Genomic DNA, 25,877 nt, shown 5'->3' with positions numbered 1-25,877 from the left:
GGATGCCTTGATAGAGAGGCCTGCAGATTGCAGGGCCTTCAAAACCTTCTTCAGGTGGACCAGGTGATCCTGCCAGGTGGAGCTGAAGACAGCAATATCATCAAGATAAGCTACACTAAAGGATTCCAACCCAGCAAGGACTTGATTCACCAACCTTTGGAAGGTGGCAGGGGCATTCTTTAAACCAAAGGGCATAACAGTGAACTGATAATGCCCATCAGGTGTGGAGAATGCTGTCTTTTCTTTTGCTCAAGGGGCCATTTTGATTTGCCAGTACCCTGCTGTTAAGTCAAAGGTACTTAAGAATTTGGCAGCCCCTAATTTGTCTATTAGCTCATCAGCTCTAGGAATGGGATGAGCATCTGTCTTGGTGACAGAGTTGAGACCTCTGTAGTCCACACAAAACCTCATCTCTCTCTTTCCTTCTTTGGTGTGAGGTTTGGGGACTAAGACCACTGGGCTAGCCCAGGGGCTGTCAGAGTACTCAATTACTCCCAATTCCAGCATCTTGTGGACTTCCACCTTGATGCTTTCCTTAACTTGGTCAGACTGTCTAAATATTTTGTTTTTGACAGGCATGCTGTCTCCTGTGTCCACATCATGGGTACACAGGTGTGTCTGACCAGGGGTTAGGGAAAAGAGTTCAGCAAACTGCTGCAGGACCTTCCTACAGTCAGACTGCTGTTGGCTAGAGAGGGTGTCTGAGTAGATCACTCCATCTACAGAGCCATCTTTAGGGTCTGATGAGAAGAGATCAGGGAGAGGTTCACTCTCAGCTTCCTGGTCCTCATCTGTCACCATCAACAGATTTACATCAGCCCTGTCATGGAAGCGCTTAAGGCGGTTCACATGGATCACCCTCTTGGGGCTCCTGCTTGTGCCCAGGTCCACCAGGTAGGTGACCTGACTCTTCCTCTCTAGTACTGGGTAAGGGCCACTCCATTTGTCCTGAAGTGCCCTGGGGGCCACAGGCTCTAGAACCCAGACTTTCTGCCCTGGTTGGAATTCAACCAGTGCAGCCTTTTGGTCATACCACAACTTCTGGAGTTGTTGGCTGGCCTCAAGGTTTTTACTTGCCTTTTCCATGTACTCTGCCATCCTTGAGCGAAGGCCAAGTACATAGCCCAGTATGTCTTGTTTAGGCTCATGAAGAGGTCTCTCCCAGCCTTCTTTAACAAGAGCAAGTGGTCCCCTTACAGGGTGGCCAAACAGAAGTTCAAAGGGTGAGAATCCTACTCCCTTCTGAGGCACCTCTCTGTAAGCGAAAAGCAGACATGGCAAGAGGACATCCCATCTCCTTTTGAGTTTCTCTGGGAGCCCCATGATCATGCCCTTTAATGTCTTGTTGAATCTCTCAACAAGGCCATTAGTTTGTGGATGATATGGTGTAGTGAATTTATAAGTCACCCCACATTCATTCCACATGTGTTTTAGGTATGCTGACATGAAGTTGGTACCTCTGTCAGACACCACCTCCTTAGGGAAGCCCACTCTGGTAAAGATACCAATGAGGGCCTTGGCTACTGCAGGGGCAGTAGTCGACCTAAGCTTCAGGATACCTAGTAGCATGATCCACTACTACTAGGATGTACATATTTCCTGAGGCTGTGGGAGGTTCTAGTGGACCAACTATGTCCACACCCACTCTTTCAAAGGGGACCCCCACCACTGGAAGTGGAATGAGGGGGGGCCTTTGGGTGCCCATCTGTCTTACCACTGGCTTGACAGGTGGGACAGGAGAGGCAAAACTCCTTAACCTTCTGGGACATATTGGGCCAGTAGAAGTGGTTGACTAACCTCTCCCACGTCTTGGTTTGTCCCAAATGCCCAGCAAGGGGAATATCATGGGCTAAGGTCAGGATAAACTCTCAAACTCTGAGGCACTACCACTCTCCTAGTGGCACCAGGTTTGGGATCTCTTGCCTCAGTGTACAGGAGTCCATCTTCCCAATAGACCCTATGTGTTCCATTTTTCTTGCCTTTGGACTCTTCAGCAGTTTGCTGCCTAAGGCCTTCAAGAGAGGGACCGGTTTCTTGTCCCTTACACAACTCTTCCCTTGAGGGTCCCCCTGGTCCCAAGAGCTCAACCTGATAAGGTTCCAGCTCCATAGGCTCAGTTCCCTCAGAGGGCAGAACTTCTTCCTGAGAAGAGAGGTTCTCTTTTTGGTGTTGTGTTGCAGCTGGTTTCCCAGCTGACTTTCCTTTTCTCTTGGTAGGCTGGGCCATTTTTCCAGACTCCAGCTCTACTTTTTCACCCTGTGCCTTGCACTGTGCCCTAGTCTTGACACACACCAGTTCAGGGATACCCAGCATGGCTGCATGGGTTTTTAGTTCTACCTCAGCCCACGCTGAGGACTCCAGGTCATTTCCAAGCAAACAGTCTACTGGGATATTTGAGGAGACCACCACCTTTTTCAGGACCTTGACCCCTCCCCACTCTAAAGTTACCATAGCCATGGGATGTACTTTAGTCTGATTGTCAGCATTGGTGACTGGATAAGTTTGTCCAGCCAGGTATTGGCCAGGGGAAACCAGTTTCTCTGTCACCATGGTGACACTGGCACCTGTATCCCTCAGGCCCTCTACACTTGTCCCATTAATTAAGAGCTGCTGCCTGTATTTTTGCATGTTAGGGAGCCAGGCAGCCAGTGTGGCTAAATCCACCCCACCCTCAGAGACTAATGTAGCTTCAGTGTGACACCTGATTTGCTCTGGGCACACTGTTGATCCCACTTGGAGACTGGCCATTCCAGTTTTAGCTGGATGGGAGTTAGAAGTGGTATCTTTCTTGGGACAGGCCTTGTCTCCAGTTTGGTGTCCAGACTGACTACAGTTACGACACCAGGACTTTTGGGATCAAAGTTTTTACCCTTGTACCCAGAATTGTTTTGTGAAGAGGCTCTGGGCCCACCCTCCTGTGCAGGTTTTTGGGGGCCTGTAGAAGACTCTTTACTATCTTTGTTTTTGGCTGTCTCACCACCTTTCCCCTGGGGAGGTTTTGTGACCCCTTTCTTTTGGTCACCCCCTGTGGAAGTTTTGGACACCCTAGTCTTGACCCAATGGTCCGCCTTCTTTCCCAATTCTTGGGGAGAAATTGGTCCTAGGTCCACCAGATGCTGATGCAGTTTATCATTGAAACAATTACTTAATAGGTGTTCTTTCACAAATAAATTGTACAGCCCATCATAATCATTTACACCATTGCCTTGAATCCAACCATCTAGTGTTTTTACTGAGTAGTCTACGAAGTCAACCCAGGTCTGGCTCGAGGATTTTTGAGCCCCCCTGAATCTAATCCTATACTCCTCAGTGGAGAATCCAAAGCCCTCAATCAGGGTACCCTTCATGAGGTCATAAGATTCTGCATCTTTTTTAGAGAGTGTGAGGAGTCTATCCCTACACTTTCCTGTGAACATTTCCCAAAGGAGAGCACCCCAGTGAGATTTGTTCACTTTTCTGGTTTCACAAGCCCTCTCAAAAGCTGTGAACCATTTGGTGATGTCATCACCATCTTCATATTTTGTTACAATCCCTTTGGGGATTTTCAACATGTCAGGAGAATCTCTGACCCTATTTATGTTGCTGCCACCATTGATGGGTCCTAGGCCCATCTCTTGTCTTTCCCTTTCTATGGCTAGGATCTGTTTTTCCAAAGCCAATCTTTTGGCCATCCGGGCTAACTGGATGTCCTCTTCACTGGAGTTATCCTCAGTGATTTCAGAGAGGCTGGACCCTCTTGTGAGGGAGCCAGCATCTCTGACTATTATTTTTGGAGTCAGGGCTTGAGAAGCCCTGTTCTCCCTAGATAGGACTGGTGGAGGGGATTCTTCCTCCAGTTCACTATCATCCTCCTCTGTGTTATCCACAGAGGGGTTGGCTCTATCATACTCTGCCAACAGCTCCTGGAGCTGTACTTTGGTAGGTCTGGAGCCCATTGTTATTTTTCTTATGTTACAGAGTGACCTTAGCTCTTTCATCTGGAGATGGAGGTAAGGTGTGGTGTCGAGTTCCACCACATTCATCTCTGTACTAGACATTCTTCTTCTAAAAGTTGGAATGCTTTTAAGAATCTAAAACTAGTTCTAGAATCTAATTCAAACTTTTAAAAACTTTTAAACTCTAAAAGAAATGCTAACAGGGACTAACACAAGGCCCTGGCAGGACTTTAAAGAATTTAGAAAACTTTTCAAATTGCAAAAATCAATTTCTAATGACAATTTTGGAATTTGTCGTGTGATCAGGTATTGGCTGAGTAGTCCAGCAAATGCAAAGTCTTGTACCCCACCGCTGATCCACCAATGTAGGAAGTTGGCTCTGTATGTGCTATTTCAAAGTAAGGAATAGCATGCACAGAGTCCAAGGGTTCCCCTTAGAGGTAAAATAGTGGTAAAAAGAGATAATACTAATGCTCTATTTTGTGGTAGTGTGGTCGAGCAGTAGGCTTATCCAAGGAGTAGTGTTAAGCATTTGTTGTACATACACATAGACAATAAATGAGGTACACACACTCAGAGACAAATCCAGCCAATAGGTTTTGTTATAGAAAAATATATTTTCTTAGTTTATTTTAAGAACCACAGGTTCAAATTTTACATGTAATAGCTCTTTTGAAAGGTATTGCAGGTAAGTACTCTAGGAACTTTGAATCATTACTTTAGCATGTATACTTTTTACATAAAACACAATAAGCTGTTTTAAAAGTGGACACAGTGCAATTTTCACAGTTCCTGGGGGAGGTAAGTTATTGTTAGTTTCAACAGGTAAGTAAGGCACTTTCAGGTTTCAGTTTTTGGTCCACGGTAGCCCACCGTTGGGGGTTCAGAGCAACCCCAAAGTTATCACACCAGCAGCTCAGGGCCGGTCAGGTGCAAAGGTCAAAGAGGTGCCCAAAACACATAGGCTTCAATGGAGAGAAGGGGGTGCCCCGGTTCCAGTCTGCCAGCAGGTAAGTACCCGCGTCTTCGGAGGGCAGACCAGGGGGGTTTTGTAGGGCACCGGGGGGGGCACAAAGTAGCACAGAAAGTACACCCTCAGCAGCGCGGGGGCGGCCGGGTGCAGTGTGCAAACACGCGTCGGGTTTCCTTCAGGTTTCAATGGGAGACCAAGGGGTCTCTTCAGCGATGCAGGCAGGCAAGGGGGGGGGCTCCTCGGGGTAGCCACCACCTGGGCAAGGGAGAGGGCCTCCTGGGGGTCACTCCTGCACAGAAGTTCCATTTCTTTAGGGGCTGGGGGCTGCGGGTGCAGGGTCTTTTCCAGCTGTCGGGAAATGGAGTTCGGACAGTCGCGGTCAGGGGGAGCCTGGGGATTCCCTCTGCAGGCGTCGCTGTGGGGGCTCAGGGGGGACAACTTTGGTTACTCACAGTCGTAGAGTCGCCGGAGGGTCCTCCCTGAGTTGGTTGTTCTCCACCAGTCGAGTCGGGGTCGCCGGGTGCAGTGTTGCAAGTCTCACGCTGCTTGCGGGGAGTTGCGGGGGTCTTTAAATCTGCTCCTTGTAACAAAGTTGCAGTTCTTTTGGAGCAGGGCCGCTGTCCTTGGGAGTTTCTTGTCTTTTTCGAAGCAGGGCAGTCCTCAGAGGATTCAGAGGTCGCTGATCCCTTGGAAAGCGTCGCTGGAGCAGGGTTCTTTGGAAGGCAGGAGACAGGCCGGTAAGTCTGGGGCCAAGGCAGTTGGTGTCTTCTGGTCTTCCTCTGCAGGGGTCTTTCAGCTCAGCAGTCCTTCTTCTTGTAGTTGCAGGAATCTAATTTCTAGATTCAGGGAGAGCCCTTAAATACTAAATTTAAGGGCGTGTTTAGGTCTGGGGGGTTAGTAGCCAATGGCTACTAGCCCTGAGGGTGAGTACACCCTCTTTGTGCCTCCTCCCAAGGGGAGGGGGTCACATCCCTAATCCTATTGGGGGAATCCTCCATCTGCAAGATGGAGGATTTCTAAAAGTTAGAGTCACCTCAGCTCAGGACACCTTAGGGGCTGTCCTGACTGGCCAGTGACTCCTCCTTGTTGCTTTCTTTGTTCCCTCCAGCCTTGCCGCCAAAAGTGGGGGCCGTGGCCGGAGGGGGCGGGCAATTCCACTAGCTGGAGTGCCCTGTGGTGCTGGAACAAAGGAGGTGAACCTTTGAGGCTCACCGCCAGGTGTTACAGCTCCTGCCTGGGGGAGGTGATAGCATCTCCACCCAGTGCAGGCTTTGTTACTGGCCACAGAGTGACAAAGGCACTCTCCCCATGTGGCCAGCAACATGTCTCGAGTGTGGCAGGCTGCTAAAACCAGTCAGCCTACACGGGTAGTTGGTTAAGGTTTCATGGGGCACCTCTAAGGTGCCCTCTGGGGTGTATTTCACAATAAAATGTACACTGGCATTAGTGTGCATTTATTGTGCTGAGAAGTTTGATACCAAACTTCCCAGTTTTCAGTGTAGCCATTATGGTGCTGTGGAGTTCGTGTTGGACAGACTCCCAGACCATATACTCTTATGGCTACCCTGCACTTACAATGTCTAAGGTTTTGCTTAGACACTGTAGGGGCACAGTGCTCATGCACTGGTGCCCTCACATATGGTATAGTGCACCCTGCCTTAGGGCTGTAAGGCCTGCTAGAGGGGTGACTTATCTATACTGCATAGGCAGTGTGAGGTTGGCATGGCACCCTGAGGGGAGTGCCATGTCGACTTACTCGTTTTGTCCTCACCAGCACACACAAGCTGGCAAGCAGTGTGTCTGTGCTGAGTGAGGGGTCCCCAGGGTGGCATAAGCTATGCTGCAGCCCTTAGAGACCTTCCTTGGCATCAGGGCCCTTGGTACCAGGGTTACCAGTTACAAGGGACTTACCTGGATGCCAGGGTGTGCCAATTGTGTAAAACAAAAGTACAGGTTAGGGAAAGAACACTGGTGCTGGGGCCTGGTTAGCAGGCCTCAGCACACTTTCAAATCAAAACATAGCATCAGCAAAGGCAAAAAGTCAGGGGGTAACCATGCCAAGGAGGCATTTCCTTACAATGCCTCATTAGACTCACTGACATGCGCAGGACCTACCTGGGATCCCATCTGGAGACCTTCCACTGAATTAACTGCAGGTGCTCAAGAGGCATTAGATTTGTGGGGACCACGACCAGTGGAAGTGTTGGTCACCTTTGTTTTGACCCAGTTGTCTGCCTTCTTCCCCAATTCTTGAAGACATAATGGGCCTAGATCTGCCAGGAACTGGTGTAACTTTTCCTGCACACAATTATTCAACAGATGCTCTTTCATCACAAGATTGTAAAGCCCATTATATTTATGCACATCATTATCTTTTAACCAGCCACCTAGTGTTTTCACTGAGAAATCTATAAAATCTACTTCGGACTGACTATGGGTTTTTTGAGTCTCCCTACTCTGTACTTCTCAGGAGTAAGCCCAAAGCCGCCAGTGTCCTTCATGAGTTCATATGACCTAGCATCTGCCTCATTCGGTGTAAGGAGTCCATCCCTGCACTTTCCCGAGAACATTTCCCAAATACTTTTTGTCAAGTTGCCTGGTAACACAGGCCCTCTCATAGGCTGTGAACCATTTGGTGATATGATCAACTTCCTCATATTTGGTGACAATCCCTTTGGGGATTTTAGGGTCAAGGTGCTCTAGTCTCTCCCTAGTAATAAAATTGCTGCCACTGTTCAAGGGTGCTAAACCCTTTTCTGCTCTTTCCTTTTTCTATTGCGAAGATCCTGTCTTACAGGTCAGTTCTCTTAGGTAGTCTCTAAAATTATCTCCTCTTCAGAGAGCCTTTCTCTGGACCTTGAGGAGCTTGAGCCATCCTCACTAGAGGGGGGATCCTAGACACTTGAGGTACAGGTTCCACTCTTTCAAGTGATGAAGGGTCCAGTTCCCCCTCCTCACATGACCTGCCTTGATCTACAAGATCAGTGGCTCCATCAGTAGGATGTGGCTGCTCATACTCTTCCAACAACTCGTGGAGCTTTGCAGGGGTAGGGTTTGAGCCTGTTTTAATTTTGTACCCTCTACAGAGGGCTCTTAACTGCTTGTGAGAAAGCTGGAGGTAAGGGGTGAGGTCGAGCTCCTTACACCCTCTGTGGTACTCATTTTGGTTCTAAAGTTGCAACCTTTTTGATCTGGACAAACATCCTAACCGTTTTTACAGTCCAAACTAAAGTAAATGTCTGAGATTTTTAAACTGTTAAACTACAGGGACCTAACCAGGGCTCTAACAGTTACTTTGAAGAATTTGGAAAAATACCAGATTCAAAAATGCAATTGATCTAAAGGCAATTTTAGGATTTACACATGTAGTCACATATTGACCAAGTGCAAAGTCAGAGACCTCACCGCTGTTTCACCAATGTAGGAAGATGGCTTTTTGTATGGTGTACTAAAAAGAAGTGCACCATGCACAGAGTCCAGCGGGTCCCCAATTGGTTAGCAGAAGCAAAAGTAGATAGGAATAATGCTCTATTTTGTGGTAATGTAGACGAGCAGTTAGGCTTATCAGAGGGTAGTGCTAAGCATTTGTTGTACTCGCAGAGGCAATAAATGAGACACACACTCAAAGAATAAATCCGACAACAATTTAGAAAAATAATGTTTGTTTTTATATACTTTAAACCCAAGAACTTTGTTACAAGATAAGTACCTTTTCAACCATAAATACTTTTTAGCTTCAGAAATCGACAGTGCAATTTCAGAGTTCTTCAATGGTAACCTATAGAGGAAAAGAATGTTCAGCAAACACAGGGTTAACAACGACTTAGGAGGCCAGTCTCAGAGAGTTAAGGTAAGTAGTGGGCACTGATCAGACCCAAACCAGCAGGTCACTCTGGGCTCTGGTCTTTACTGTTCCTGGAGGCTGCAGAGTCCTTTCTCAAGACTGTTGCAGAACAGATCTGCTGCTCACAGGAGTCTGAGTCTTTGTGGAAGGAAGGCAGTCCCCCTGGGTTTCTTGGAGGCTCAGCTGCAGGATGAGTCATCTTTTTGGGCAGAGTCCATTGAGGTCAGCAGGCAGTCCAGTAGGGCTGGTTCCAAGTCAGCTGCTGCTTCTTTTCCTCTTGTGCAGGTGTGACGCCTTGTGTCTTTTTTCGTCTTCAACATTTGACCTCTGCCTTCAAATGAAACCTAAGGCCATCAAGGAGCGTGAGGCCAAACCCTACATGACCCTCGCTTGGGATTACCATTGGGGGCAAGGGTGGTTATGGATGACGTCTAAACCATGGTGAGGTGCTAAAATCCATCTCACTCTTCCTGGTTCTCAAGGTAAAAGAGTAGATGTTGTAGGAAGAAAAAGTGTTCTTTTTCCAGAAGGTCGAAGTCTGCTCCTCATGCTTTGTCTCGGTTTCATCCACTCCAGTGCTGCAGTTACTGGCAATGTAGCCTTGGATGTTGCCAACACCACAAGCACCTAGAAAGTTTCTCACAGTGCCTGTTGCTATCACCAGTTCCCGGCACCAGGTACGGATCCAGCCTTCTTCCAGGAGGCAATGCTGGACAGTCAGTCTTCTCTGATCCGTCTGTCGGACCTTATGGGGCTCCCCTCTGCAACCCTCCTTCAGTGTCGAACATTCTGCTATAGCCTTGTGGGGTTTCTCCCAAGGCCGCCTGACCCTCGATGGAGTTTACTGGTGCTGATTCTGGCACTAATAACTCCTTCTCCTCTTCCTCTCCCACTGCTGCCTCCTATCATCAAAAGATAGAGGCTCAGTCCCTCTTGGACTTGGAGCAATATCAAGAGGAAACACCCAATGCTGAAAAGCAATTTCGGGACACAATTTATACTCTTTGGCTCAGATGTGGACCAGCAATCCCCTGACGGCTGACAAGACGCTAATGATAATGGGCTCCTACCTTCCTCTGTACATCAAATCTTTTGGGCCTTCAGAATGTCATACTTAACAAGGCAACTGAAGTGCTAGAATTTTCTCTCCCTTCAGTTGAACATCTGCCTATCATCTTGACATATGTGCCACTACTGTGGAATCTTTCCTCTCTTAATAAGATTCTTGTAGAAGCTGTTAAAAAGCCATTGTCTAACACCACCTCATATCCAGAGGTGAACTGGCCTGTGACACACACTACAGCCCAGCTTGTGAAAATCCAGCTTTCTTCTCTCCCCAGAAAGCTTAGTGGTTAGTTCCTCATCTACAATGAAGCTGAACCAGGGACCTTTCCTACCCACCATTCAGATAGTCGATCAAAAATCTGGCATGCGGAGAGCAGTCGAACTCTAGCTAAAGATCAGCATGTGGAAAATGCCATGGACTTCGAGAATGGCTTTTTCTCTTTGCTCTTGGTAGATTTGCAGAATGCCTTGCAAGACTGTTACAGATTCCATTTTGCTGGATCTACTTGCAAATCACAAAATATAATGATGGGAAATCTCACTTTACAATTAGGACTAGGCATATGAATGTCTGCCTTGCCCTGTACCATAATGCTTTGCTCTCTCTGCATTAAGAACTCAAGCTGGTTTTCACTTAAGAGGCCCAACACGGAAGTCGCATCTCCTTTGATGCTGTTATTATTGTATGTTTGCAGTGGTATTTCTGTAACCCAGAACTAACTAGGAAGCAACGGAGTGCTAACCACACAGCAGGATTGCAGAGGTAGGTTGCAAGGTTTAGTTTCCAAAGCCAATAGATACATTCCAGTAGTGAGGTATTTATACTCTGTAAAGAGATTGATCTGAACTGTTGTCCAAATTGCAGAAGGCTTAGACCAGTTCTGATGTTGATTGTGATGTAGTACTAGAGTCTGGGTGCACAGATGAAGTCCTGCCTTCTGGTCTTTTCCTTGGTTTATTTTTCATCTTTAGTCTAGTGAAGTATTTGCTCCAAGTGTGGTGCCCGAGGTGGTTAGTTTTTCAGCTAGACAGGATGGGGTTGTTGTGACATATCGCTTTTCTTGAGGAGGAGTCAGTGTTGTCCCTTTTGTGTTGTGGTGATATGATTGCTTTCTCGAACCCTAGATGAGTCAGTCGTGCCACCGCATGTAGGATGCTTTTCAGGGGTGCTATTTAAGTACTGGGGAGACCATTAAGTAGAATAGAATATTGCCTCTAACCAGCCTTTGTAGTATCACTCATATGCTGGCTTCTAGTATAGGTTTCACTGTTTCAAGACACCTGTTACCATGCTGTTTTTGTTTTCTTTGCAGTATGTTCTTTGATGGAGAGATCTGTGCTGAGGTTCTAAACAACTGATTGTTTTACCTTTCTACTGAAAAGTGAAGCCTTAAAGATTCATGTTGGATAACCAAGCTTCAGTGCATGGTGCTTTAAGCCAACACAAAGAATTCTGTCTTTGTGAGATTGAGCTTTAGTTAGGTGTAGATTAGCTCAACACAGTCAGTTATTGCCTGTTTACTGGCAGGACCAAGAGGACAAAGGAATGATAGCATGCTCAACACCTGCCTTGTGCATGTGCTGTATCTTATAGCTTGCAAGGACATCCTTGTTATATGTGAAAATGAATGTGAACCCTGCCTGTGTGATAGTGCATCCAGGTTGTGTTGTATGATGATGTCTGCTGTGTCAGGAATGCGGATGGCTGTAAAATGAGCCATTATGAGCATCAGTTGATGGGTTTGTACTTCTGGTGGAATACATATGGTATTGAGCAGAAGGTGGATGTGTTTGAGGGGGGTATGCTGTACAAGTGAGGCATGGATGTTTATGTGATCTGCCCACCAGTATGGGTAGTGCTTCACATTAGCTGGTGAGATGTCCTGCACTGCCGACTGGGCTCTCTGGTAGTGTTTGTGCTCATGAAAGTGCTGACTGTTTTATTTTTTAATTTTTGTGTTGTGGAAAGAGGATGACTGCTCTTGCTTGAATGGTATGTTACTGTACGGTATAGACTGGGGGCAGTGGCAAAGCTGATGAACCCTGGTTATTCAAAGGGCATGTAGCCTGGCAGTTTTGAATGGACTGACCTTTCACTCTGGTGCCAGAATTAATTTCTATTTGTTTGGTCCCTGTTGTAATGCTAGTGAGCAGAAGAAAAAAAACAAGGATATTGAATGATGCACCCATAGCAATTGTAATTGATTAAGATTAATTTGAACACTTCATCCATCAATTTTAACTTACTTACCATAGTAATTCCTATCGTCTTATTCTACCGACATGTATCCAGAGATCGCCAGTTGTCCCAAATGTATTGCTGGGTTAGGCTACCACTAGACATTTGGCTACATTGTTTTGGTTTAAGGTTGGTAGGTACAGGCATTCAGGAGGGGTTGGTGGAAGATGAGTAATCAGGGGTTCGAATGCATTACCCGGCAGTCTCTCAAATGCCATAAGAGACTGTTGGTGTGGACTACCAGGATTTTATATTTATTAATTAATTGGGGGAGTGTCATACATGGGCATACATCATTTTTTGTTAGTATTTTGTGTTAAGATCAACTTATATCACTGAGGACTTAGATGGAGTTATGCCCTGTAGAGATGTCAGACCAAAAGATCTAATATGAAAAAATAATTAGGTGCCTGCTTACTGCCAAAACATACTGCTCAGTGGAGTGCATGTCTTGAGGGTCTTTTTTTTTTTTTTTTTTTGCATATTACAGCTTCACTTTTCAAGGTTCTTAAACAGTGTAATCAGAGAGAGCCCATGACAGTAATTATCAGTTTTCCTTTTTACCTTATTACATTTTTGATCTAAATTGTAGAATCATTTAGCTGGGTAACCTGTTTGTTTTGATTAATATTGATCATTTACTCTTTCCAATGCTCTGTATATGTTTGTATTGTAATTTCCTTTTTCAAAATAAATGTAGCTTCTCATCAGAAATGATGCTGACCAATCGTTATTGAGGTTTATTTTATTATTCCTTCTTGTGGGCAATTTGGATTAGATAGCTTGTGGTGCTTCTGATTTGTATTTGTACTCTGCTTTAGATTTCTTTATGTAATGTCAATCTTCAAAAAAGACTAGTTGTTTCATATGTTATAACATAGTTTTGTCTCTCTTTAACAGAGTGAACGTTTACAGTCTGACCTGGTTGTCTGCATCGTGATGGCTGTGTTATATTTTGCTATACACGTCAGCACAGTATTTACGGTGTTACAGGTAAGTGATATATTGTATGGATCTGTGCAAGAACTGTTGGTCTACCATGTGAGCATAGTAGATTGAAAATCTCTTACAGATGGTCCATTGCAGATCTTAATAGTACACTTCACTTTAAGACGAGCAGGTGTGAAAGAAAAACATTTAGGCTCCCTGGGAATTATATTCTCTTACCTTGCTACAAAACATTGCTTTCACCAGTTTTGAGAATTTCATGGGTCATATGCTTTTTAATTATTTACTGATTTAATGGTGGTAGAGCCTGACTGCCATTGTTTGGGCTTTTGTTTGTCTGTTTAGGTGGATAAGCTTGCCATCTTGAGATTGCTACTACACGTTGTGTGGCAGGGTGTCTTCTAAGAGGAATTTCTAAACTCAAAAGAACCTTATTGATTTTGTTTCCTTCCTGAATTCACTTCCTCCTTCAGGCAAATGTTCTTTGGGATCTGCCTAGGATGGATTCCTGGGTGCAGAAGCAAAGGGAAAGTTTCTTCTTTTGGCCTTCTAGAAGTATTTTTATGTGTATTTTGTTTAGTTGTTTGCATCGTATAATATTATCAGAAATTTGTATGACACATCTTACGGTTTAAAGAAAATGTTCTCATGTGGCCGGCATGGAAAATACCATCTACTACCTGCATCCTTCCCACACAACAACAAAGGTTAAAAAACCGTCTCTAAAGTCTACAGGACATTTGTTTTGTTTTTAAATAAGGGCACCAGATTTTCCTCTAGAGAGGAATGCAACTTATTCCTACTCTGGGAAAAATCATTAAAGTAGGCAAAATAGCATGAAATTGATCTTGATGTGGGCAGTAAGGTTAGCTGGTCTAGACCTGGCTTGAACATTGTCCTTGGGTAGCAGTATTGTTACTGAAAGTTGTACACCCCTGCTTGTTAAACAAGCTTTCTGTCAACTTAAAAACAGGCCAAATGCTCTTCTTTTCTCCAAACTGCCTCATTCAGAGAATGCGACTTTAGCAACCCTTTTCTCATTACCCCCTGGCTTGTCATCAGTCATAGATTTGCTTATCAGTCTTATCAGCATTGTCACCAACCATCTTTCCAACTTCAGCACTCACCCCATCTTCTAATAAGTCCTAGTTGAATGGATTTTAGACAGCACCAATTTTAGGTTTTTTTGGAAAACAAAATGTCTGTGTAAAAGAACACGCCATGCTCCTGGATCAAATACTGTACGAATACTTTCAAACTGAGTCTGAATAGTATTAGAAGCACAAGCAGGAAATTAGCTAATTGACAGAAATGAGTTTAAACTAGATTGAGGTTTGTGCAGAACTCCTAAAGTCCAGGTGTCTCCAACCTTTTCTGTAGTAAGAGTTACTTATGTTCCGTGAAAATCATCCCGAGCTGCTAATACTTTTCGAGTTTTAATACAGACACCAGGAAAGATCACATTAGTGCCCCTCATATGCAGGATTGCCAGAAATGATCAGCTCCGTGTATTGAGCACGGTTCTCATCATGAATGTACAAAATGTGTTGTCAATGTGGAATTCTTCTCCGCGGGTAGTACATAACAGCCCAAACTGCAATGCCCTTGGTGCCAAGTTAATATTAGTCTTTCTAAACACCAGCTTTTAGGTTCTGAAAATACACACAATGTTGTCTCTAATTCATACAAGCAAAAGCTGCTAATTTGTTAGACTGGGATGTACAAAAGGGAGCTACTTTTGGGTAGCTGGAGAGCTACCAGTAGCTCACAAGCTACTTGTTGGAGAAGCCTGCTTCAGTCATTGCAGCTTCCTGTAGTCTCCTTGATTAATGTATAGAACTGGGGTATCAGAGGTAAGCATCTGGCCAGCCTTATACATTTTCTGTTCCTCGTTACTCTTTACCAGAAGCCAACGTATGGCTTCAGAAAGAGGCACCAGCAGTTCTTTTAAATGTTTTGAGGTAAGATGACGCCAAAGCTCCCATGTGTGGGATGTTGCACATGATACAGCTGAAGGGGACCCAGGGTAATCCTGGTGGAGAAATAGACAAGTAGATAATGACACTCTCTTCAAAGAAAATATGTCATACACTTTTGAAATAAGAAAGTGCAATTGCTTTTAGTTTGCAGCCACATTAAGACTTAATATGGGACTTTGTGACCTGCCGTCCTCCCGGGTGTGACATTTTATAGCAGACTTGTTCTTGTAAACGTGACGTGGGCACAGGTGTAGGAAGCTGGCCCTTTATGTGGTATATGAATACCATGTAAAGGGTCCAGGGATTCCCCAGTGAGTGGGCAGGGCTTGCTGTGCCATCCCAAAGTGCTGTATTTAAGGGCAGTGTGGCCGAGCAGCCTTAGGTGTAACACAGAGGAGTGCAAGACATCTACAAATACATACAATAGTCAATAAATGAGACACATGACTCAAAAAGGAGACCCACACCAATTAAAAAAAATAGCAAGTATCTTTATATATGTTTAGGCATCAGAGATCAATTGTTCAGGTAAGTACATTTTAAATAGGAATTCTTTTCATTTTAGAAAGTCCACACTGCAATTTCTGAGTTCTGCACTATTATCCTATAGGAGGAAAACAGGTTTTGCAAACAGGTAGAGTAAAGTGACTTACAAGACCAATCTCCTGGGGTTAAGGTGAGTAGTGGGCTAGGTCCAAGGCAGCACCAACAGCATACCCTCAGTGGCACAGGGGCGGCTTGGTGCAGAGTGCAAAACAGTGTTGCGTTCCCAATGCGTTCCTGTGGAGATTGGTCACTGTGTAAAGACACTGCAGACTAGGACTGGGCATCTTGTTTGGGTGAGCCACCAGATAGGGCTCAGGTCTTGTGATGCTCTGGGACCTAGGGACACAAGTGGTCCTCTTCTCTTAGTCCCGGGGTGTACAGGGTTATTGGACCGGCAGGTGTCCATCACTGTTGGCGGTTGCTGTGGAGGGGGACCCAAAGAACAGGCTGCAGGTGTGGGCAGGGGAACCAGCCTGGGTGTACCAACAAGTGGGCGCAAGTCTCACGAGCCCGGGGGATGCATACACACCAGTGGTGGTCATTAGAGGCTGTCACAGTTGAGGGGGGGAGGGACCTGCACAAAGAGGCTGCAGGCGTTGGCATGGAGGTCACAGGGGGAAACTCATTATGTACTTTTTCTGGAGAGGCTGGGAAACAGGTTGGCACCATTGGCCCACTTCAGCACGGGCTGGGGGCTTGTGTGCAGTGATGCTGTCTGGTGGCAGTATTGGAGGTCCGGAGTTCTCTTCAGTGGTTCTTGCAAGGATGCAGGGGAGCTGCTCTCCTACTCCACTGGGGTTCCTTGTACTGGAGGTGAAGACTGCCGGTATTCCTGGGCGTTTGGAAGTTTCAGCAGCTGGAGGATAAGGCATCTTTCTCACAATTGTCGAAGTCCACAGGCAGGCTGGCAGGGTTGGCACCAAGTTCGTCATGCATCTTCAGTTCTTGCCTTTTTCGTCTATTGGGGTGTCCTTCAGGCCTGCAAGGATCTGTTTCTCTGGTGCCAGGAGCTCCCCTAAATACTGAAATTATGGGTGTTAGGGGGTATGTAGGTTAGTATCCAGTGGGTTACTGACTCTTTGGGTCACTATGGCCCCAATATGACCACTTCCTGTGAGAAGTGGGCATTATCGTGTCCCAGAACTCCTAAGTATGCCATCATCAAGATGGCTACTTCTGAATCATTGTGTCCACCTCATAGTAACCCACCTTAGGGGTGGTACTAGCCTGGGGTGGCACGCCTACCTGACTAGCTAATTTCCCTTCCTGTCCAGGTGCCAAAAGGGCTCTGGACAGAGGTGGGGGTGGCTTCCTCTACTGGGAGGGGAGAGAGATTTTCATTTTAAAGGTGGCAGCCCTTTGAGGCTTTCCACCTTAGGAAGGCTAATCAGCAGGGGTGTTACATCCTCTCCCAGGCAGGCTTTTCTTCTGGACCTCCTGAGAGCAGAGGTCTCTCCTTAGGGGTCGTGAACGGTGTCTCGGGTGGCAGGCTGGCAGAAACTGGTCCGCGAGCACAACAGAGGCTGGTAGGGCTTCAGGGGGCACCTCTAAAGTGTCATATGGGTGCATGTATTGGTAAATCTAACTCTGGCATCAGTGTGGGTTCACCAGTATGAGATGTTTGATACCAAACATCCCTATCTTCAGTGAAGCAGTCATGTAGCTAAGGAACTCCTATTGACCAGTGTCCAGCACATGCGTTTAAAATGGCTTCTCTGGTCATGTACTATGTCTGAGAACTGACAAAGACATAGCAGGGGCATATCATCCTTAGGACTGTTGGCCTGCTTGAGTGGTGACTTACATATTTTGTCTGCAGTTTTTGTGGGCATGTGTAAGGAAATGCCTCCTTGGCATGGTTACCCCCTGACTTTTTGCCTTTGCTGATGCTAAGTTTTGATTTGAAAGTGTGCTGAGGCCTGCTAACCAGGCCCCAGCACCAGTGTTCTTTCCCTAACCTGTACTTTTGTTTTCACAATTGGCACACCCTGGCATCCAGGTAAGTCCCTTGTAACTGGTACCCCTGGTACCAAGGGCCCTGATGCCAGGGAAGGTCTCTAAGGGCTGCAGCATGTCTTATGCCACCCTGGGGACCCGTCACTCAGCACAGACACACTGCCGAGTAAGTCGACATGGCACTCCCCTCAGGGTGCCATGCCAACCTCATACTGCCTATGCAGTATAGATAAGTCACCCCTCTAGCAGGCCTTACAGCCCTAAGGCAGGGTGCACTATACCATAGCTGAGGGCACAAGTGCATGAGCACTGTGCCCCTACAGTGTCTAAGCAAAACCTTAGACATTGTAAGTGCAGGGTAGCCATAAGAGTATATGGTCTGGGAGTCTGTCAAACACGAACTCCCCAGCACCATAATGGCTACACTGAAAACTGGGAAGTTTGGTATCAAACTTCTCAGCACAATAAATGCACACTGATGCCAGTGTACATTTTATTGTAACATACACCCCAGAGGGCACCTTAGAGGTGCCCCCTGAAACCTTAACCAACTACCAGTGTAGGCTGACTGGTTTTAGCAGCCTGCCATACTTGAGACATGTTGCGGGCCACATGGGGAGAGTGCCTTTGTCACTCTGTGGCTAGTAACAAAGCCTGTACTGGGTGGAGGTGCTTCACACCTCCCCCTGCAGGAACTGCAACACCTGGCGGTGAGCCTCAAAGGCTCACCCCCTTTGTTACAGCACCACAGGGCACTCCAGCTAGTGGAGTTGCCCGCCCCCTCCGGCCACGGCCCCACTTTTGGTGGCAAGGCCTGGGGAGATAATGAGAATAACAAGGAGTCGTCACTGGCCAGTCAGGACAGCCCCTAAGGTGTCCTGAGCTGAGGTGACTCTGACTTTTAGAAATCCTCCATCTTGCAGATGGAGGATTCCCCCAATAGGGTTAGGAATGTGACCCCCTCCCCTTGGGAGGAGGCACAAAAGAGGGTGTACCCACCCTCAGGGCTAGTAGCCATTGGCTACTAACCCCCCAGACCTAAACACGCCCTTAAATTTAGTATTTAAGGGCTCCCCAGAACCTAGGAACTCAGATTCCTGCAACCTAAGAAGAAGAGGACTGCTAAGCTGAAAAACCCTGCACAGAAGACGGAGACACCAACTGCTTTGGCCCCAGCTCTACCGGCCTGTCTCCCCACTTCTAAAGACACTGCTCCAGCGACGCTTTCCCCAGGGACCAGCGACCTCTGAAGCCTCAGAGGACTGCCCTGCTCTAGAAGGACCAAGAACTCCCGAGGACAGCGGCTCTGTTCACCCAAGACTGCAACTTTGTTTCCAAAGGAGCAACTTTAAAACAACTGCGTTTCCCGCCGGAAGCGTGAGACGTGCTACTCTGCACCCAACGCCCCCGGCTCGACTTGTGGAGAAACAACACTTCAGGGAGGACTCCCCGGCGACTACGAGACTGTGAGTAGCCAGAGTTGCCCCCCCTGAGCCCCCACAGCGACGCCTGCAGAGGGAATCCCGAGGCTCCCCCTGACAGCGACTGCCTGCTTCCCAGATCCCGACGCCTGGTAAAGACTCTGCACCCGCAGCCCCCAGGACCTGAGAGATCGGAACTCCAGTGCAGGAGTGACCCCCAGGAGGCGCTCTCCCTTGCCCAGGTGGTAGCTACCCCGAGGAGCCCCCCCCTTGCCTGCCTGCATCGCTGAAGAGACCCCTTGGTCTCCCTTTGATTTCCATTGGAAACCCGACGAGTGTTTGCACACTACACCCGGCCGCCCCCGTGCTGCTGAGGGTGTACTTTTTGTGCTAACTTGTGTCCCCCCCCCGGTGCCCTACAAAACCCCCCTGGTCTGCCCTCCGAAGACGCGGGTACTTACCTGCTGGCAGACTGGAACCGGGGCACCCCCTTCTCCATTGAAGCCTCTGCGTTTTGGGCACCACTTTGAACTCTGCACCTGACCGGCCCTGAGCTGCTGGTGTGGTAACTTTGGGGTTGCTCTGAACCCCCAACGGTGGGCTACCTTGGACCCAAACTTGAACCCCTTAGGTGGTTTACTTACCTGCAAAAACTACCTAACTCTTACTCCCCCCAGGAACTGTTGAAAATTGTCTAGTTTTAAAATAGCTATATGTGATTTATGTGAAGATTGTATATGCTATTTTGATTATTCAAAGTTCCTAAAGTACCTACCTGCAATACCTTTCATTTAAAGTATTACATGTAAAATTTGAACCTGTGGTTCTTAAAATAAACTAAGAAAATATATTTTTCTATACAAAAACCTATTGGCCTGGAATTGTCTGAGTGTGTGTTCCTCATTTATTGCCTGTGTGTGTACAACAAATGCTTAACACTACTCCTTTGATAAGCCTACTGCTCGACCACACTACCACAAAATAGAGCATTAGTATTATCTCTTTTTGCCACTATCTTACCTCTAAGGGGAACCCTTGGACTCTGTGCATACTATTCCTTAGTTTGAAATAGTGCATACAGAGCCAACTTCCTACAGCATGGAATACAGGCTGTGTACCATGTTGTGTTTTCACTTTTGTCTGCACCAAGACACACAGCCTGCAATGACAGCCGGTCATGTGCTTGGTGAGGGGTCCTTTAAGGGGCCACAATTCATGCTGCTGCCCCCAGGGGACCCTCATCAGTACCTAAGGCCCTAGGTACCAGGGGTACTGTTTACTACTGAGTTACAGAGGGGGCTAAAATATTTGTCAGTTGGACAGTTTGGGGGGGAAAGAACACTGGCACTCGGGACCTGGTTGGCAGGGACCCAGTGCACTTCAGTCAAGGTTGCATCAAATACTAGGCAAAAAGTGGGGGTGGTACTGCAACAAAAACCCAGTTCCGTACAACAGGTGATGGGGGTTTAAATGTAGCACCTCTTTGGCTAGATATTACGCCCAAACAGCGTGATGAAGAAGTTACAGTATTGCATTTCATACCAATATTTTGAAGTTTCTGAGGACTCCTGGCCTGATAGTGAGTAATACTTTAAAAGGATGTTAAGCTCCGAAATATCTGTCCTGTAGGGCTGTTGTTTCTTTCCGTCTCTCACTGCCCCATTGTGGTACACACTTTTAATTCAATGGAATCTCTACATGCTTTTTATATGGCATACAGGGATTATTTAAATTGTGTCCTCTTAATTTGAAAGATTGAAAAGAAAGTGGTAGAAAAGGTGTTGCAGAAGGCATCTTTGACTGCAGTAATATGCTTTTATACATTGCTGAATGTTGCAGTTGCTCAGAAAATGAATTGGCCATTTTAACCCACTAGTTACTGTTTCCCTATCTATTGAGAAAGCAGCTACAAAATCCGTTGAGGAGCCAGCACTGGAAAGTGACAATAGGATCAAAGTGCGTACTAATTTTGACATGCATTTGGCCCCTTGCTTTTAGGAATGTTTATGGAGTTTTTTTTATATATATTAATTCTAGAATGTTTGTAAAGCACTACTAACCACCCACTGATGGCCTCAGCATTACGAGCCCTCCACCAGAAAGGGTGTGCAAGAACTTGGAAATGGTGTAGCAGACAATTGAGAGGTTGGTGGCAACCCAATGGTGCATTGCCAACTCTAATGCCCCTCTTAACTGATACGCCACCAGCAGTGACAGGGCATGGAGGCATTGCTTCAGCACCTCCCTGAGGAATAACAAGCCAGAGCCAAAAGAAGGCTAGGCCATCTCATACACATGCCTCACGTTAGCAGTAGATGCATCAGATACTGCGAGCAGACAGCTGTGCAAGAGATCCAACCTAAGAAGACATGCATGTTTACGAGTCTCAGGGCTCTGACTGGAGCTGCGAAAGGTGGTGCTAAAAATTCCTGTAACGGGGCCACAATCTGTTTGGCCCAGGAGTGGATAAATATCAGCAAAAAGTGAATCAAGACAGCGACCATGCCAAAGCCATGGGAGCCCTTCAGTTCAGGGACCTTTCTGAAGAAGGCCTGCGCAAGATCTTCGACAAAGAGAGGATCATAGCCAGTCACCCCTCACACCAGCGTAGTGCCTCAAGCCAGCTCACAAAGCGCACTGCCTCAGTGGCAATACCCTAGAACAACAAGGCAGTTCTTTCAAGAGTGCCAAAGTAAGTGACTCCCTGCCGCGGGGAGCAGGGCTTCGAAGCAAATGTCTTGCATCAGGCCCGACTCAACACCTGTGGAGGGCAAAATCGGAGGATTCCTCAAGGAGTGGGAAAAAACGATCATGTCCAGCAAATGGACCCTAGACATAGTACTACAGGAATGTAGCTTATAACTGTTAATAAACCCAGCATACATGAGACCAAAGACAAGGACTTGCAACAAAGATGAGAAACTGTGAGTCCTGTAAGAGGTCAAGGACCTATGCAAACATGCAATAGAAATTGTAGTAAAAGGGCAGGGAAATCAAGAGATCTACTTAGTTTACTTCCCGGTACCAAAGCCAGACAGCATCCTCAGACCATTCTCGGTCTGCATGCTTTAAACAGAATCATAAAGATGCAAAAGTTCAAGATGGTCTCTCTGCAAGAGGTCATCCTGTGCCTGTGAAAGGGTGACTGTTGGGCAACCATAGACCTCAAGGACACCTATCTGTATTTGTCAATGAAAACAAACACAAGAAGTTCCTTATGTTCGTTCTGGACAATTTTATTATTACCAGCACAGGGTTCTTACCCCTTTTGATAAAGTGTGCACCGAATATATTCACAAAATGCCTCGGTCTAGTTGTGGATCTCTTAAGACAGAGGATCTACGTCTAGCTTTACCATGACGACTGACTAGTAAAGCAGAGATTGTTCAAACAGTACCTCAAGAGCATAAAGACTGCCTTGCAAGCAGTCAACAAATTGGGCTTCTCCCTAATCTTAGAGAAGTCCTCACCAGTGATACGAACAGAAAAGATGTTCTGGGGGCAAGACCAAACACTGAGGTGAAATGCTTCCCAGTCTGTAAAAGAACCCTGGCACTGACAAAACAACCTCTCCATTACAAGAATAGATGGTCTCTGATAGTGAGGACGGTGGGGAAAGAATTGGTAATGATGGCATTATGCTTACCCCTAATACTACATGGAAGGTTACACAGGAGACCACTACCGGAGTGATTGCAGGGCTAATGATCACAAGCAGCCAGGAGTTGGTTAGATCTAGTGGTTGTCACAGATGGAAATACAGTGGTGAAGCACGAAAACCATTACAGTGGGTAGGCCTTTTAAACCCCCAATTCCCTCACTGACCATCAGTACAGACGATCCCATGTACAGTGTGGAGTTCTCATGGGGAAATGACCTTTCGGGGCCTGTGGAGCCATGAAGACACAGTTAACACACAAATATACTGGAGCTCAAAACAGACCCGATTCAGACAAACAGTGCAACCATGATGTTTTACCTTAACAAACTGAGGGAAACGTGGTCACACGCACAGTCCCAGCAGGACATATGAAGGTGGGCCATGCAGATTAGGATACAATTTAGTAGCCACCCATCTACCAGGAGATCAAAACACAGAAGACAGGCTAAGCAGACAAGCTCCTGACACGAGTGGGAACTAACTCAGCAAGTAGTAGAATGTACCTGCCACAAATTGGGCGAACCACAGGTAGGCCTTTTTGCAATACAAGAGAATGCAAAATGCCAAAGCTTCGTATCCAGGTACCAACACCAGTGATCAGAGGCGACTGCCGTGTTGATAGGCCGGTCAGGGAAATGTAATAAATTTTTCCTCAATTCCAAAGATACCTCTGTTAAACAAGTGCAGGTAGATAGCCATGACACCGATACTCATCACCCAACAGTGGGCCAGGCAGACATAGTTTTCAGAGCTGACCTCTCAGCTTGATCGCTCGGTTGCAGAGAATTTAGAGTTTGAGCACCTAGGGCTCCCACAGAGAACCATGGAAATCCTCACTGAAGCCAAAAGAAGGAGCACAAGGAAGTGCTACAAGTGGAACAGATGTATACAATGCTGTGACAAATAACAACGGATTGCTGGGCGCAAGACAACACAGTGGTCAAGTACTTCACCCACTTTCTAGATGAGGGGTTGTTGTATGCCCCACGTTAATTTTCTCTTTTCTGCCCAGAGTGATCATGGGAAGAAGTTTCTTCAATACCCCAGTGATCAAGAGGTTTCTGGAAGTGGGAGAGAGTATGGCCCCATTACGGGCAAGACCCCCACCACTTTGGAATCGAAACCTAGTGCTAATTCAACTCATTAAACCATCTTACGAGCTGATGCAGAAACCAGACCTCAAATACTTAACACTCAAGACTGCCTTCTTAATTGCAGCCATGTTGTAGAGAAGAGTTAGTCAACTAAAGGCACTCAAGAACCCTACTTACAAATACACAAGGTCAGAGTGGTAAGGAGGACAAACCCACAGTTTCTACCAAAGTTTGTTTCACACTGCCATGTTAATCAAGCAGTACAGCTGGCAGCTTTTTTCCAGTGTCAGTAAACAGACTCAGAGACCTACACATGCTGGACGTAAGAAAGGCAGTCATGTATTACAAGACACAAAGATAGGAATGCAAGCCAGTAGTTCATCTCATTTGTACAAAGCAGCAAGGGTGCACTTGCACTGATGAGCAAGGGGACCATTGCAAGGTAGATAGTGCAAACACTCCAGACATTCTACAAAACTGCTGGCATAGTACTAGGACAGAGAGAGACCAAGAACACACTTTACAAGGAGGCCAGATTATCTTTTGTAGCAGATGATTCCTTTAAAGACATCTGTATGGCAGCTGCATGGCCTTCCATACATAGCTTCACAAAACATTATTGCAGTTATCCAAGCCGAAGCAAACAGAGGTCCAGGTAGAACAGAAAGTGCTAAAGCACCGGTTTTCATCTTCAAACCCATTTCAACCCACCCTCCCAAGGAAGAACACTACTGCTACATAATCTGTGCACAGCATGTGAATTCAGAAAGAATTCACTCTACAAAACACAATGGTTACTTATAGGAGTAGTTTCGGAACCTGAAGCATTGTCCACATTCACTTGTGACCCTCCCTCTTCCTCAGAAATAAGGGGGCTGATAAACAGAAAGGTATAAAGAGGAGTGAGAAAAACACTGGGAAGCCACTAATACGAAAACCTCGCCAAGGAAAAGGGGAACAGAGGAATCTGAAAATGGCATCAAACTTAAGGGGATTTCCGGGAAGGTGTCGGAAGTCACAGATGGAAGGACAAGGCACCGAAAGTTCGATATACTCCAGGGGGGGGGAAATACTACCAAGATAATTACATCCCAACCACTAGATGGAGAAAAAATGCATAGCATTTGAATACAGAAAATTCTTCAAGTTGCAGAACTACTCCTACAGGTATGTAAATATTTTGATATTTTGCCAAAAACCCATGTTCTTTAATTGTAAAACCTGTTATTATTGAGTAATGTTTGAAAGGAAGGCCCTAGTATCTAATTTAATCATTTAATAAATATTAAGATTGAAAATGAATATGGACCTTTTGTTTGATTGATGAAAATACAAATGCATCAGTGTCGAGAACCAGATTCTGAGAAGGTCCACTGACTCTTCTTCTTGACTGGCCAAGTACAGTATGACTCCTCAGCAGCCAGGGTCCACACTGCACCAAATAATACTTGGGAATCCCTTAGGAGAGAGTACTAAAAATGAGGAAATACCCACAAAGGGTAAAACAAATATGCGTGCGAACTTGTAGCTCTTGATTGAAGGTGAAGGTTAATACTGAAGTTATTAGAAATGAACCAGACACCCCTCACACCCCCCTCCAAAATGTCAGGATAGTAGAAAGAGCCAAACAGGAGTATCCAAAAGTAGATCCAGTGCTTGGAGCAACATCGGGGACAACAGAAATGGGTGAAGAAAGCACTGTAAAATAAGGAAATGCACGCAATGCATTCACCATTTGGAAATGCTTCCTTAAATGTGGTTCAAACAGGAACTGACATCACAGGAAGAAAACACTGCTTCATCTTACGTTAGGAGCCTCAAATAGCAGCCCATAGATAACCTTGGAAAATGCAGATTTTACTGCATGAATCCTTACTAGATTCACAGGCTGTGTTTATTCTGTGTCTACTGGTTGGAGTCGAAGAGTGCTACTTGTTTTTGTTAAGGCCACCCACTTTTTCCCTTCCCTTTGAGATGGGTGTCCAGTGAAACCAGATCCTTCAAGAGTAAGATATTAAAACCCCCCTACCCCCTGGCGTGAGCATGCCTCTAGGTGATATTTTTGCCATTTATTTTGGAGGTACCTGTTCTGCTGCAGAAAGGCACAGATAAAGAAGAAACCCACCAGGAACAAACAGTAACATCAGTGGTAGGAATAAATGTTGCTGAGGGAAGCATTCAGATTTTGTGTTGGGGATTTTCAGCTTGCCATAAAC

General features: G+C 46.1%; 1 protein-coding gene across 5 annotated transcripts in view; it reads left to right on the top strand.

The window, feature by feature from the left end:
* The window catches only part of PCNX1 (pecanex 1), a 436,152-nt gene that overhangs the window by 260,818 nt on the left and 149,457 nt on the right, over positions 1-25,877 (top strand). For all 5 annotated transcript variants that reach the window (XM_069208962.1, XM_069208959.1, XM_069208961.1 and 2 more), the window contains exon 19: positions 12,957-13,049. In XM_069208962.1, the coding sequence (XP_069065063.1) occupies positions 12,957-13,049 (93 nt within the window). The remainder of the gene's footprint in view (positions 1-12,956; positions 13,050-25,877) is intronic.

This window comes from Pleurodeles waltl, chromosome 9 (genome assembly GCF_031143425.1).
Source record: "Pleurodeles waltl isolate 20211129_DDA chromosome 9, aPleWal1.hap1.20221129, whole genome shotgun sequence".
NCBI classification, from domain to species: Eukaryota; Metazoa; Chordata; class Amphibia; order Caudata; family Salamandridae; genus Pleurodeles; species Pleurodeles waltl.
This window is presented reverse-complemented; position numbering and strand designations above follow the sequence as displayed.